The sequence below is a fragment of the Hypanus sabinus genome, unplaced genomic scaffold (assembly GCF_030144855.1).
Source record: "Hypanus sabinus isolate sHypSab1 unplaced genomic scaffold, sHypSab1.hap1 scaffold_1208, whole genome shotgun sequence".
Classification (NCBI taxonomy): domain Eukaryota; kingdom Metazoa; phylum Chordata; class Chondrichthyes; order Myliobatiformes; family Dasyatidae; genus Hypanus; species Hypanus sabinus.
Window position 1 is genome coordinate 105,211 of NW_026779269.1, and position 16,953 is coordinate 122,163.

Below are 16,953 nucleotides of genomic sequence, written 5' to 3' on the forward strand. Positions count from 1 at the left end.
CAGTACAGGAAACAACCTCTCCACATCCACTCTATCTGTGTCCTCTGGTCCTAGACTCCCTCACTACAGGAAACAACCTCTCCACATCCACTCTATCTGTGTCCTCTGGTCCTAGACTCCCCCACTACAGGAAACATCCTCTCCACATCCACTCTATCTGTGTCCTCTGGTCCTAGACTCCCCCACTATAGGAAACATCCTCTCCACATCCACTCTATCTGTGTCCTCTGGTCCTAGACTCCCCCACCACAGGAAACATCCTCTCCACATCCACTCTATCTGTGTCCTCTGGTCCTAGACTCCCCCACTACAGGAAACATCCTCTCCACATCCACTCTCTTTGTGTCCTCTGGTCCTAGACTCCCCCACTACAGGAAACTTCCTCTCCACATCCATTCTCTCTGTGTCCTCTGGTCCTAGACTCCCCACTATAGGAAACATCCTCTCCACATCCACTCTATCTGTGTCCTCTACTCCTAGACTCACCCACTGCAGGAAACATCCTCTCCACTTCCACTCTATCAGCGTCCTCTGGTCCTAGACTCCCCCACTACAGGAAACATCCTCTCCACATCCACTCTATCTGTGTCCTCTGGTCCTAGACTCACCCACTACAGGAAACATCCTCTCCACATCCACTCTATCTGTGTCCTCTGGTCCTAGACTCCCCCACTACAGGAAACATCCTCTCCGCATCCACTCTATCTGTGTCCTCTGGTCCTAGACTCCCCCACTACTGGAAACATCCTCTCCACATCCACTCTATGTGTGTCCTCTGGTCCTAGACTCCCCCACTACAGGAAACATCCTCTCCGCATCCACTCCATCTGTGTCCTCTGGTCCTAGACTCCCCCACTGCAGGAAACATCCTCTCCACATCCACTCTATCTGTGTCCTCTGGTCCTAGACTCCCCCACTACAGGAAACATCCTCTCCACATCCACTCTATGTGTGTCCTCTGGTCCTAGACTCCCCCACTACAGGAAACATCCTCTCCACATCCACTCTATCTGTGTCCTCTGGTCCTAGTCTCCCCCACTACAGGAAACTTCCTCTCCACATCCACTCTCTCTGTGTCCTCTGGTCCTAGACTCCCCCACAACAGGAAACATCCTCTCCACATCCACTCTATCTGTGTCCTCTGGTCCTAGACTCCCCCACTACAGAAAACATCCTCTCCACATCCACTCTATCTGTGTCCTCTGGTCCTAGACTCCCCCACGACAGGAAACATCCTCTCCACATCCACTCTATCTGTGTCCTCTGGTCCTAGACTCCCCCACTATAGGAAACATCCTCTCCACATCCACTCTGTCTTTGTCCTCTGGTCCTAGACTCCCCCACTACAGGAAACATCCTCTCCACATCCACTCTATCTGTATCCTCTGGTCCTAGACTCCCCCACTACAGGAAACATCCTCTCCACATCCACTCTATCTGTGTCCTCTGGTCCTAGACTCCCCCACTACAGGAAACATCCTCTCCACATCCAATCTATCTGTGTCCTCTGGTCCTAGACTCCCCCACTACAGGAAACATCCTCTCCACATCCACTCTCTCTGTCCTCTGGTCCTAGACTCCCCCACTACAGGAAACATCCTCTCCACATCCACTCTATCTGTGTCCTCTGGTCCTAGACTCCCCCACTACAGGAAACATCCTCTCCACATCCACTCTCTCTGTGTCCTCTGGTCCTAGACTCCCCCACAACAGGAAACATCCTCTCCACATCCACTCTCTCTGTGTCCTCTGGTCCTAGACTCCCCCACTACAGGAAACATCCTCTCCACATCCACTCTCTCTGTGTCCTCTGGTCCTAGACTCCCCCACTACAGGAAACATCCACTCCACATCCACTCTCTCTGTGTCCTCTGGTCCTAGACTCCCTCAGTACAGGAAACAACCTCTCCACATCCACTCTATCTGTGTCCTCTGGTCCTAGACTCCCTCACTACAGGAAACAACCTCTCCACATCCACTCTATCTGTGTCCTCTGGTCCTAGACTCCCCCACTACAGGAAACATCCTCTCCACATCCACTCTATCTGTGTCCTCTGGTCCTAGACTCCCCCACTATAGGAAACATCCTCTCCACATCCACTCTATCTGTGTCCTCTGGTCCTAGACTCCCCCACCACAGGAAACATCCTCTCCACATCCACTCTATCTGTGTCCTCTGGTCCTAGACTCCCCCACTACAGGAAACATCCTCTCCACATCCACTCTCTTTGTGTCCTCTGGTCCTAGACTCCCCCACTACAGGAAACTTCCTCTCCACATCCATTCTCTCTGTGTCCTCTGGTCCTAGACTCCCCACTATAGGAAACATCCTCTCCACATCCACTCTATCTGTGTCCTCTACTCCTAGACTCACCCACTGCAGGAAACATCCTCTCCACTTCCACTCTATCAGCGTCCTCTGGTCCTAGACTCCCCCACTACAGGAAACATCCTCTCCACATCCACTCTATCTGTGTCCTCTGGTCCTAGACTCACCCACTACAGGAAACATCCTCTCCACATCCACTCTATCTGTGTCCTCTGGTCCTAGACTCCCCCACTACAGGAAACATCCTCTCCACATCCACTCTATGTGTGTCCTCTGGTCCTAGACTCCCCCACTACAGGAAACATCCTCTCCACATCCACTCTATCTGTGTCCTCTGGTCCGAGACTCCCCCACTACAGGAAACATCCTCTCCACATCCACTCTATCTGTGTTCTCAGGTCCTAGACTCCCCCACTATAGGAAACATCCTCTCCACATCCACTCTATCTGTGTCCTCTGGTCCTAGACTCCCCCACTACAGGAAACATCCTCTCCGCATCCACTCTATCTGTGTCCTCTGGTCCTAGACTCCCCCACTGCAGGAAACATCCTCTCCACATCCACTCTATCTGTGTCCTCTGGTCCTAGACTCCCCCACTACTGGAAACATCCTCTCCACATCCACTCTATGTGTGTCCTCTGGTCCTAGACTCCCCCACTACAGGAAACATCCTCTCCGCATCCACTCTGTCTTTGTCCTCTGGTCCTAGACTCCCCCACTACAGGAAACATCCTCTCCACATCCACTCTATCTGTATCCTCTGGTCCTAGACTCCCCCACTACAGGAAACATCCTCTCCACATCCACTCTATCTGTGTCCTCTGGTCCTAGACTCCCCCACTACAGGAAACATCCTCTCCACATCCAATCTATCTGTGTCCTCTGGTCCTAGACTCCCCCACTACAGGAAACATCCTCTCCACATCCACTCTCTCTGTCCTCTGGTCCTAGACTCCCCCACTACAGGAAACATCCTCTCCACATCCACTCTATCTGTGTCCTCTGGTCCTAGACTCCCCCACTACAGGAAACATCCTCTCCACATCCACTCTCTCTGTGTCCTCTGGTCCTAGACTCCCCCACTACAGGAAACATCCTCTCCACATCCACTCTCTCTGTGTCCTCTGGTCCTAGACTCCCCCACTACAGGAAACATCCACTCCACATCCACTCTCTCTGTGTCCTCTGGTCCTAGACTCCCTCAGTACAGGAAACAACCTCTCCACATCCACTCTATCTGTGTCCTCTGGTCCTAGACTCCCTCACTACAGGAAACAACCTCTCCACATCCACTCTATCTGTGTCCTCTGGTCCTAGACTCCCCCACTACAGGAAACATCCTCTCCACATCCACTCTATCTGTGTCCTCTGGTCCTAGACTCCCCCACTATAGGAAACATCCTCTCCACATCCACTCTATCTGTGTCCTCTGGTCCTAGACTCCCCCACCACAGGAAACATCCTCTCCACATCCACTCTATCTGTGTCCTCTGGTCCTAGACTCCCCCACTACAGGAAACATCCTCTCCACATCCACTCTCTTTGTGTCCTCTGGTCCTAGACTCCCCCACTACAGGAAACTTCCTCTCCACATCCATTCTCTCTGTGTCCTCTGGTCCTAGACTCCCCACTATAGGAAACATCCTCTCCACATCCACTCTATCTGTGTCCTCTACTCCTAGACTCACCCACTGCAGGAAACATCCTCTCCACTTCCACTCTATCAGCGTCCTCTGGTCCTAGACTCCCCCACTACAGGAAACATCCTCTCCACATCCACTCTATCTGTGTCCTCTGGTCCTAGACTCACCCACTACAGGAAACATCCTCTCCACATCCACTCTATCTGTGTCCTCTGGTCCTAGACTCCCCCACTACAGGAAACATCCTCTCCGCATCCACTCTATCTGTGTCCTCTGGTCCTAGACTCCCCCACTACTGGAAACATCCTCTCCACATCCACTCTATGTGTGTCCTCTGGTCCTAGACTCCCCCACTACAGGAAACATCCTCTCCGCATCCACTCCATCTGTGTCCTCTGGTCCTAGACTCCCCCACTGCAGGAAACATCCTCTCCACATCCACTCTATCTGTGTCCTCTGGTCCTAGACTCCCCCACTACAGGAAACATCCTCTCCACATCCACTCTATGTGTGTCCTCTGGTCCTAGACTCCCCCACTACAGGAAACATCCTCTCCACATCCACTCTATCTGTGTCCTCTGGTCCTAGACTCACCCACTACAGGAAACATCCTCTCCACATCCACTCTATCTGTGTCCTCTGGTCCTAGACTCCCCCACTACAGGAAACATCCTCTCCACATCTACTCTATGTGTGTCCTCTGGTCCTAGACTCCTCCACTACAGGAAACATCCTCTCCACATCCACTCTATCTGTGTCCTCTGGTGCGAGACTCCCCCACTACAGGAAACATCCTCTCCACATCCACTCTATCTGTGTTCTCTGGTCCTAGACTCCCCCACTACAGGAAACATCCTCTCCACATCCACTCTATCTGTGTCCTCTGGTCCTAGACTCTCCCACTGCAGGAAACATCCTCTCCACATCCACTCTCTCTGTGTCCTCTGGTCCTAGACTCCCCCACTACAGGAAACATCCTCTCCACAACCACTCTATCTGTGTCCTCTGGTCCTAGACTCCGCCACTACAGGAAACATCCTCTCCACATCCACTCTATCTGTGTCCTCTGGTCCTAGACTCCACCACTGCAGGAAACATCCTCTCCACGTCCACTCTCTCTGTGTCCTCTGGTCCTAGACTCCCCCACTACAGGAAACATCCTCTCCACATCCACTCTATCTGTGTCCTCTGGTCCTAGACTCCCCGACTACAGGAAACATCCTCTCCACATCCACTCAATCTGTGTCCTCTGGTCCTAGACTCCCCCACTATAGGAAACATCCTCTCCACATCCACTCTATCTGTGCCCTCTGGTCCTAGACTCCCCCACTGCAGGAAACATCCTCTCCACATCCACTCTATCTGTGTCCTCTGGTCCTAGACTCCCCCACTACAGGAAACATCCTCTCCACATCCACTCTATCTGTGTCCTCTGGTCCTAGACACCCCCACTGCAGGAAACATCCTCTCCACATCCACTCTCTCTGTGTCCTCTGGTCCTAGACTCCCCCACTACAGGAAACATCCTCTCCACATCCACTCTATCTGTGTCCTCTGGTCCTAGACTCCCCGACTATAGGAAACATCCTCTCCACATCCACTCTATCTGTGCCCTCTGGTCCTAGACTCCCCCACTACAGGAAACATCCTCTCCACATCCACTCTCTCTGTGTCCTCTGGTCCTAGACTCCCTCAGTACAGGAAACAACCTCTCCACATCCACTCTATCTGTGTCCTCTGGTCCTAGACTCCCTCACTACAGGAAACAACCTCTCCACATCCACTCTATCTGTGTCCTCTGGTCCTAGACTCCCCCACTACAGGAAACATCCTCTCCACATCCACTCTATCTGTGTCCTCTGGTCCTAGACTCCCCCACCACAGGAAACATCCTCTCCACATCCACTCTATCTGTGTCCTCTGGTCCTAGACTCCCCCACTACAGGAAACATCCTCTCCACATCCACTCTCTTTGTGTCCTCTGGTCCTAGTCTCCCCCACTACAGGAAACTTCCTCTCCACATCCACTCTCTCTGTGTCCTCTGGTCCTAGACTCCCCCACAACAGGAAACATCCTCTCCACATCCACTCTATCTGTGTCCTCTGGTCCTAGACTCCCCCACTACAGAAAACATCCTCTCCACATCCACTCTATCTGTGTCCTCTGGTCCTAGACTCCCCCACGACAGGAAACATCCTCTCCACATCCACTCTATCTGTGTCCTCTGGTCCTAGACTCCCCCACTATAGGAAACATCCTCTCCACATCCACTCTGTCTTTGTCCTCTGGTCCTAGACTCCCCCACTACAGGAAACATCCTCTCCACATCCACTCTATCTGTGTCCTCTGGTCCTAGACTCCCCTACTATAGGAAACATCCTCTCCACATCCACTCTATCTGTATCCTCTGGTCCTAGACACCCCCACTACAGGAAACATCCTCTCCACATCCACTCTATCTGTGTCCTCTGGTCCTAGACTCCCCCACTACAGGAAACATCCTCTCCACATCCAATCTATCTGTGTCCTCTGGTCCTAGACTCCCCCACTACAGGAAACATCCTCTCCACATCCACTCTCTCTGTCCTCTGGTCCTAGACTCCCCCACTACAGGAAACATCCTCTCCACATCCACTCTGTCTGTGTCCTCTGGTCCTAGACTCCCCCACTACAGGAAACATCCTCTCCACATCCACTCTCTCTGTGTCCTCTGGTCCTAGACTCCCTCAGTACAGGAAACAACCTCTCCACATCCACTCTATCTGTGTCCTCTGGTCCTAGACTTCCTCACAACAGGAAACAACCTCTCCACATCCACTCTATCTGTGTCCTCTGGTCCTAGACTCCCCCACTACAGGAAACATCCTCTCCACATCCACTCTATCTGTGTCCTCTGGTCCTAGACTCCCCCACTACAGGAAACATCCTCTCCACATCCATTCTCTCTGTGTCCTCTGGTCCTAGACTCCCCCACTACAGGAAACATCCTCTCCACATCCACTCTCTCTGTCCTCTGGTCCTAGACTCCCCCACTACAGGAAACATCCTCTCCACATCCACTCTATCTGTGTCCTCTGGTCCTAGACTCCCCCACTACAGGAAACATCCTCTCCACATCCACTCTCTCTGTGTCCTCTGGTCCTAGACTCCCCCACAACAGGAAACATCCTCTCCACATCCACTCTCTCTGTGTCCTCTGGTCCTAGACTCCCCCACTACAGGAAACATCCTCTCCACATCCACTCTCTCTGTGTCCTCTGGTCCTAGACTCCCCCACTACAGGAAACATCCACTCCACATCCACTCTCTCTGTGTCCTCTGGTCCTAGACTCCCTCAGTACAGGAAACAACCTCTCCACATCCACTCTATCTGTGTCCTCTGGTCCTAGACTTCCTCACTACAGGAAACAACCTCTCCACATCCACTCTATCTGTGTCCTCTGGTCCTAGACTCCCCCACTACAGGAAACATCCTCTCCACATCCACTCTATCTGTGTCCTCTGGTCCTAGACTCCCCCACTACAGGAAACATCCTCTCCACATCCATTCTCTCTGTGTCCTCTGGTCCTAGACTCCCCCACTACAGGAAACATCCTCTCCACATCCACTCTCTCTGTCCTCTGGTCCTAGACTCCCCCACTACAGGAAACATCCTCTCCACATCCACTCTATCTGTGTCCTCTGGTCCTAGACTCCCCCACTACAGGAAACATCCTCTCCACATCCACTCTCTCTGTGTCCTCTGGTCCTAGACTCCCCCACAACAGGAAACATCCTCTCCACATCCACTCTCTCTGTGTCCTCTGGTCCTAGACTCCCCCACTACAGGAAACATCCTCTCCACATCCACTCTCTCTGTGTCCTCTGGTCCTAGACTCCCCCACTACAGGAAACATCCACTCCACATCCACTCTCTCTGTGTCCTCTGGTCCTAGACTCCCTCAGTACAGGAAACAACCTCTCCACATCCACTCTATCTGTGTCCTCTGGTCCTAGACTCCCTCACTACAGGAAACAACCTCTCCACATCCACTCTATCTGTGTCCTCTGGTCCTAGACTCCCCCACTACAGGAAACATCCTCTCCACATCCACTCTATCTGTGTCCTCTGGTCCTAGACTCCCCCACTATAGGAAACATCCTCTCCACATCCACTCTATCTGTGTCCTCTGGTCCTAGACTCCCCCACCACAGGAAACATCCTCTCCACATCCATTCTCTCTGTGTCCTCTGGTCCTAGACTCCCCACTATAGGAAACATCCTCTCCACATCCACTCTATCTGTGTCCTCTACTCCTAGACTCACCCACTGCAGGAAACATCCTCTCCACTTCCACTCTATCAGCGTCCTCTGGTCCTAGACTCCCCCACTACAGGAAACATCCTCTCCACATCCACTCTATCTGTGTCCTCTGGTCCTAGACTCACCCACTACAGGAAACATCCTCTCCACATCCACTCTATCTGTGTCCTCTGGTCCTAGACTCCCCCACTACAGGAAACATCCTCTCCACATCCACTCTATGTGTGTCCTCTGGTCCTAGACTCCCCCACTACAGGAAACATCCTCTCCACATCCACTCTATCTGTGTCCTCTGGTCCGAGACTCCCCCACTACAGGAAACATCCTCTCCACATCCACTCTATCTGTGTTCTCAGGTCCTAGACTCCCCCACTATAGGAAACATCCTCTCCACATCCACTCTATCTGTGTCCTCTGGTCCTAGACTCCCCCACTACAGGAAACATCCTCTCCGCATCCACTCTATCTGTGTCCTCTGGTCCTAGACTCCCCCACTGCAGGAAACATCCTCTCCACATCCACTCTATCTGTGTCCTCTGGTCCTAGACTCCCCCACTACTGGAAACATCCTCTCCACATCCACTCTATGTGTGTCCTCTGGTCCTAGACCCCCACTACAGGAAACATCCTCTCCGCATCCACTCTATCTGTGTCCTCTGGTCCTAGACTCCCCCACTGCAGGAAACATCCTCTCCACATCCACTCTCTCTGTGTCCTCTGGTCCTAGACTCCCCCACTACAGGAAACATCCTCTCCACATCCACTCTATCTGTGTCCTCTGGTCCTAGACTCACCCACTACAGGAAACATCCTCTCCACATCCACTCTATCTGTGTTCTCTGGTCCTAGACTCCCCCACTACAGGAAACATCCTCTCCACATCCACTCTATCTGTGTCCTCTGGTCCTAGACTCCCCCACCACAGGAAACATCCTCTCCACATCCACTCTATCTGTGTCCTCTGGTCCTAGACTCCCCCACTACAGGAAACATCCTCTCCACATCCACTCTCTTTGTGTCCTCTGGTCCTAGTCTCCCCCACTACAGGAAACTTCCTCTCCACATCCACTCTCTCTGTGTCCTCTGGTCCTAGACTCCCCCACAACAGGAAACATCCTCTCCACATCCACTCTATCTGTGTCCTCTGGTCCTAGACTCCCCCACTACAGAAAACATCCTCTCCACATCCACTCTATCTGTGTCCTCTGGTCCTAGACTCCCCCACGACAGGAAACATCCTCTCCACATCCACTCTATCTGTGTCCTCTGGTCCTAGACTCCCCCACTATAGGAAACATCCTCTCCACATCCACTCTGTCTTTGTCCTCTGGTCCTAGACTCCCCCACTACAGGAAACATCCTCTCCACATCCACTCTATCTGTATCCTCTGGTCCTAGACTCCCCCACTACAGGAAACATCCTCTCCACATCCACTCTATCTGTGTCCTCTGGTCCTAGACTCCCCCACTACAGGAAACATCCTCTCCACATCCAATCTATCTGTGTCCTCTGGTCCTAGACTCCCCCACTACAGGAAACATCCTCTCCACATCCACTCTCTCTGTCCTCTGGTCCTAGACTCCCCCACTACAGGAAACATCCTCTCCACATCCACTCTATCTGTGTCCTCTGGTCCTAGACTCCCCCACTACAGGAAACATCCTCTCCACATCCACTCTCTCTGTGTCCTCTGGTCCTAGACTCCCCCACAACAGGAAACATCCTCTCCACATCCACTCTCTCTGTGTCCTCTGGTCCTAGACTCCCCCACTACAGGAAACATCCTCTCCACATCCACTCTCTCTGTGTCCTCTGGTCCTAGACTCCCCCACTACAGGAAACATCCACTCCACATCCACTCTCTCTGTGTCCTCTGGTCCTAGACTCCCTCAGTACAGGAAACAACCTCTCCACATCCACTCTATCTGTGTCCTCTGGTCCTAGACTCCCTCACTACAGGAAACAACCTCTCCACATCCACTCTATCTGTGTCCTCTGGTCCTAGACTCCCCCACTACAGGAAACATCCTCTCCACATCCACTCTATCTGTGTCCTCTGGTCCTAGACTCCCCCACTATAGGAAACATCCTCTCCACATCCACTCTATCTGTGTCCTCTGGTCCTAGACTCCCCCACCACAGGAAACATCCTCTCCACATCCACTCTATCTGTGTCCTCTGGTCCTAGACTCCCCCACTACAGGAAACATCCTCTCCACATCCACTCTCTTTGTGTCCTCTGGTCCTAGACTCCCCCACTACAGGAAACTTCCTCTCCACATCCATTGTCTCTGTGTCCTCTGGTCCTAGACTCCCCACTATAGGAAACATCCTCTCCACATCCACTCTATCTGTGTCCTCTACTCCTAGACTCACCCACTGCAGGAAACATCCTCTCCACTTCCACTCTATCAGCGTCCTCTGGTCCTAGACTCCCCCACTACAGGAAACATCCTCTCCACATCCACTCTATCTGTGTCCTCTGGTCCTAGACTCACCCACTACAGGAAACATCCTCTCCACATCCACTCTATCTGTGTCCTCTGGTCCTAGACTCCCCCACTACAGGAAACATCCTCTCCACATCCACTCTATGTGTGTCCTCTGGTCCTAGACTCCCCCACTACAGGAAACATCCTCTCCACATCCACTCTATCTGTGTCCTCTGGTCCGAGACTCCCCCACTACAGGAAACATCCTCTCCACATCCACTCTATCTGTGTTCTCAGGTCCTAGACTCCCCCACTATAGGAAACATCCTCTCCACATCCACTCTATCTGTGTCCTCTGGTCCTAGACTCCCCCACTACAGGAAACATCCTCTCCGCATCCACTCTATCTGTGTCCTCTGGTCCTAGACTCCCCCACTGCAGGAAACATCCTCTCCACATCCACTCTATCTGTGTCCTCTGGTCCTAGACTCCCCCACTACTGGAAACATCCTCTCCACATCCACTCTATGTGTGTCCTCTGGTCCTAGACTCCCCCACTACAGGAAACATCCTCTCCGCATCCACTCTGTCTTTGTCCTCTGGTCCTAGACTCCCCCACTACAGGAAACATCCTCTCCACATCCACTCTATCTGTATCCTCTGGTCCTAGACTCCCCCACTACAGGAAACATCCTCTCCACATCCACTCTATCTGTGTCCTCTGGTCCTAGACTCCCCCACTACAGGAAACATCCTCTCCACATCCAATCTATCTGTGTCCTCTGGTCCTAGACTCCCCCACTACAGGAAACATCCTCTCCACATCCACTCTCTCTGTCCTCTGGTCCTAGACTCCCCCACTACAGGAAACATCCTCTCCACATCCACTCTATCTGTGTCCTCTGGTCCTAGACTCCCCCACTACAGGAAACATCCTCTCCACATCCACTCTCTCTGTGTCCTCTGGTCCTAGACTCCCCCACAACAGGAAACATCCTCTCCACATCCACTCTCTCTGTGTCCTCTGGTCCTAGACTCCCCCACTACAGGAAACATCCTCTCCACATCCACTCTCTCTGTGTCCTCTGGTCCTAGACTCCCCCACTACAGGAAACATCCACTCCACATCCACTCTCTCTGTGTCCTCTGGTCCTAGACTCCCTCAGTACAGGAAACAACCTCTCCACATCCACTCTATCTGTGTCCTCTGGTCCTAGACTCCCTCACTACAGGAAACAACCTCTCCACATCCACTCTATCTGTGTCCTCTGGTCCTAGACTCCCCCACTACAGGAAACATCCTCTCCACATCCACTCTATCTGTGTCCTCTGGTCCTAGACTCCCCCACTATAGGAAACATCCTCTCCACATCCACTCTATCTGTGTCCTCTGGTCCTAGACTCCCCCACCACAGGAAACATCCTCTCCACATCCACTCTATCTGTGTCCTCTGGTCCTAGACTCCCCCACTACAGGAAACATCCTCTCCACATCCACTCTCTTTGTGTCCTCTGGTCCTAGACTCCCCCACTACAGGAAACTTCCTCTCCACATCCATTCTCTCTGTGTCCTCTGGTCCTAGACTCCCCACTATAGGAAACATCCTCTCCACATCCACTCTATCTGTGTCCTCTACTCCTAGACTCACCCACTGCAGGAAACATCCTCTCCACTTCCACTCTATCAGCGTCCTCTGGTCCTAGACTCCCCCACTACAGGAAACATCCTCTCCACATCCACTCTATCTGTGTCCTCTGGTCCTAGACTCACCCACTACAGGAAACATCCTCTCCACATCCACTCTATCTGTGTCCTCTGGTCCTAGACTCCCCCACTACAGGAAACATCCTCTCCACATCCACTCTATGTGTGTCCTCTGGTCCTAGACTCCCCCACTACAGGAAACATCCTCTCCACATCCACTCTATCTGTGTCCTCTGGTCCGAGACTCCCCCACTACATGAAACATCCTCTCCACATCCACTCTATCTGTGTTCTCAGGTCCTAGACTCCCCCACTATAGGAAACATCCTCTCCACATCCACTCTATCTGTGTCCTCTGGTCCTAGACTCCCCCACTACAGGAAACATCCTCTCCGCATCCACTCTATCTGTGTCCTCTGGTCCTAGACTCCCCCACTGCAGGAAACATCCTCTCCACATCCACTCTATCTGTGTCCTCTGGTCCTAGACTCCCCCACTACTGGAAACATCCTCTCCACATCCACTCTATGTGTGTCCTCTGGTCCTAGACTCCCCCACTACAGGAAACATCCTCTCCGCATCCACTCCATCTGTGTCCTCTGGTCCTAGACTCCCCCACTGCAGGAAACATCCTCTCCACATCCACTCTATCTGTGTCCTCTGGTCCTAGACTCCCCCACTACAGGAAACATCCTCTCCACATCCACTCTATGTGTGTCCTCTGGTCCTAGACTCCCCCACTACAGGAAACATCCTCTCCACATCCACTCTATCTGTGTCCTCTGGTCCTAGACTCACCCACTACAGGAAACATCCTCTCCACATCCACTCTATCTGTGTCCTCTGGTCCTAGACTCCCCCACTACAGGAAACATCCTCTCCACATCTACTCTATGTGTGTCCTCTGGTCCTAGACTCCCCCACTACAGGAAACATCCTCTCCACATCCACTCTATCTGTGTCCTCTGGTGCGAGACTCCCCCACTACAGGAAACATCCACTCCACATCCACTCTATCTGTGTTCTCTGGTCCTAGACTCCCCCACTACAGGAAACATCCTCTCCACATCCACTCTATCTGTGTCCTCTGGTCCTAGACTCTCCCACTGCAGGAAACATCCTCTCCACATCCACTCTCTCTGTGTCCTCTGGTCCTAGACTCCCCCACTACAGGAAACATCCTCTCCACAACCACTCTATCTGTGTCCTCTGGTCCTAGACTCCGCCACTACAGGAAACATCCTCTCCACATCCACTCTATCTGTGTCCTCTGGTCCTAGACTCCACCACTGCAGGAAACATCCTCTCCACGTCCACTCTCTCTGTGTCCTCTGGTCCTAGACTCCCCCACTACAGGAAACATCCTCTCCACATCCACTCTATCTGTGTCCTCTGGTCCTAGACTCCCCGACTACAGGAAACATCCTCTCCACATCCACTCAATCTGTGTCCTCTGGTCCTAGACTCCCCCACTATAGGAAACATCCTCTCCACATCCACTCTATCTGTGCCCTCTGGTCCTAGACTCCCCCACTGCAGGAAACATCCTCTCCACATCCACTCTATCTGTGTCCTCTGGTCCTAGACTCCCCCACTACAGGAAACATCCTCTCCACATCCACTCTATCTGTGTCCTCTGGTCCTAGACTCCCCCACTGCAGGAAACATCCTCTCCACATCCACTCTCTCTGTGTCCTCTGGTCCTAGACTCCCCCACTACAGGAAACATCCTCTCCACATCCACTCTATCTGTGTCCTCTGGTCCTAGACTCCCCGACTATAGGAAACATCCTCTCCACATCCACTCTATCTGTGCCCTCTGGTCCTAGACTCCCCCACTACAGGAAACATCCTCTCCACATCCACTCTCTCTGTGTCCTCTGGTCCTAGACTCCCTCAGTACAGGAAACAACCTCTCCACATCCACTCTATCTGTGTCCTCTGGTCCTAGACTCCCTCACTACAGGAAACAACCTCTCCACATCCACTCTATCTGTGTCCTCTGGTCCTAGACTCCCCCACTACAGGAAACATCCTCTCCACATCCACTCTATCTGTGTCCTCTGGTCCTAGACTCCCCCACCACAGGAAACATCCTCTCCACATCCACTCTATCTGTGTCCTCTGGTCCTAGACTCCCCCACTACAGGAAACATCCTCTCCACATCCACTCTCTTTGTGTCCTCTGGTCCTAGTCTCCCCCACTACAGGAAACTTCCTCTCCACATCCACTCTCTCTGTGTCCTCTGGTCCTAGACTCCCCCACAACAGGAAACATCCTCTCCACATCCACTCTATCTGTGTCCTCTGGTCCTAGACTCCCCCACTACAGAAAACATCCTCTCCACATCCACTCTATCTGTGTCCTCTGGTCCTAGACTCCCCCACGACAGGAAACATCCTCTCCACATCCACTCTATCTGTGTCCTCTGGTCCTAGACTCCCCCACTATAGGAAACATCCTCTCCACATCCACTCTGTCTTTGTCCTCTGGTCCTAGACTCCCCCACTACAGGAAACATCCTCTCCACATCCACTCTATCTGTGTCCTCTGGTCCTAGACTCCCCTACTATAGGAAACATCCTCTCCACATCCACTCTATCTGTATCCTCTGGTCCTAGACTCCCCCACTACAGGAAACATCCTCTCCACATCCACTCTATCTGTGTCCTCTGGTCCTAGACTCCCCCACTACAGGAAACATCCTCTCCACATCCAATCTATCTGTGTCCTCTGGTCCTAGACTCCCCCACTACAGGAAACATCCTCTCCACATCCACTCTCTCTGTCCTCTGGTCCTAGACTCCCCCACTACAGGAAACATCCTCTCCACATCCACTCTGTCTGTGTCCTCTGGTCCTAGACTCCCCCACTACAGGAAACATCCTCTCCACATCCACTCTCTCTGTGTCCTCTGGTCCTAGACTCCCTCAGTACAGGAAACAACCTCTCCACATCCACTCTATCTGTGTCCTCTGGTCCTAGACTTCCTCACTACAGGAAACAACCTCTCCACATCCACTCTATCTGTGTCCTCTGGTCCTAGACTCCCCCACTACAGGAAACATCCTCTCCACATCCACTCTATCTGTGTCCTCTGGTCCTAGACTCCCCCACTACAGGAAACATCCTCTCCACATCCATTCTCTCTGTGTCCTCTGGTCCTAGACTCCCCCACGACAGGAAACATCCTCTCCACATCCACTCTATCTGTGTCCTCTGGTCCTAGACTCCCCCACTATAGGAAACATCCTCTCCACATCCACTCTATCTGTGTCCTCTGGTCCTAGACTCCCCCACTACAGGAAACATCCTCTCCACATCCACTCTATCTGTGTCCTCTGGTCCTAGACTTCCCCACTACAGGAAACATCCTCTCCACATCCAATCTATCTGTGTCCTCTGGTCCTAGACTCCCCCACTACAGGAAACATCCTCTCCACATCCACTCTATCAGGTCCCTCTGGTCCTAGACTCACCCACTACAGGAAACATCCTCTCAACATCCACTCTATCTGTGTCCTCTGGTCCTAGACTCCCCCACTACAGGAAACATCCTCTCCACATCCACTCTGTCTGTGTCCTCTGGTCCTAGACTCCCCCACTACAGGAAACATCCTCTCCACATCCACTCTATCTGTGTCCGAGGTGACTTTTTCCCGAGGGAGGGTGGAAAAGGGGAATAATTTCTCCGGAGATCAGAGGAAAGCATCAGCGGTTTTACACAGAGAGCGGTGGGTGTGTGACAGGTGCAGTGGTAGAGACAGGTAAATGAGGGACAGACGGGTGATCAATCAGACAGAGGGATCAGCAATTGGTTCTCAATGAATCTCACTCAGGCTGGGGTGGGGAGGATTACTCACCGCCAGTCCCAGTCTGCACATCGGGCTGCTTGTCCATCTCCCGAATCAGGTTCTGGGCCAGATTCTCCAGTTCCTGCACGTCCCTGTAGCTGAGGGGGGAGGCTCTCTCCGCTTCCCCAGCCGGGCGGGCAAGCTGTAACAGAGATTCACTCTGTAACAAAGGCAGTTGTGTGAGGTAACAAGGGGAGTGTGTGATGGAACGGTGTGGAGGGAGATTCACTCTGTGTCTGACCCCGGGAGTGTGTGATGGGACGGTTTGGAGGGAGATTCACTCTGTCTGACCCTGGGACTGTGTGATGGGACGGTGTGGAGGGAGATTCACTCTGTCTGAACCTGGGACTGTGTGATGGGACGGTGTGGAGGGAGATTCACTCCGTGTCTGACCCCGGGAGTGTGTGATGGGACGGTGTGGAGGGAGATTCACTCTGTGTCTGACCCCCGGGAGTGTGTGATGGGATGGTGAGGAGGGAGATTCACTCTGTCTGAACCTGGGACTGTGTGATGGACGGTGTGGAGGGAGATTCACCCTGTGTCTGACCCCGGATTGTGTGATGGGGTGGTGTGGAGGGAGATTCACTCCCTGTCTGACCCCGGGAGTGTGTGATGGGACGGTGCGGGGGGAGATTCACTCTGTGTCTGACCCCGGGAGTGTGTGATGGGACGGTATGGAGGG

At 52.7% G+C, this 16,953-nt stretch overlaps 1 protein-coding gene across 1 annotated transcript in view; it reads right to left on the reverse strand.

Moving 5' to 3' along the window:
* The window catches only part of LOC132386558 (zyxin-like), a 51,532-nt gene extending 35,064 nt beyond the window's left edge, over positions 1–16,468 (reverse strand). Inside the window, exon 1 of the mRNA XM_059958837.1 lies at positions 16,281–16,468. Within this exon, the coding sequence (XP_059814820.1) occupies positions 16,281–16,317 (37 nt within the window). The 5' untranslated portion in view covers positions 16,318–16,468. The remainder of the gene's footprint in view (positions 1–16,280) is intronic.
* Positions 16,469–16,953: the final 485 nt, after the last annotated feature.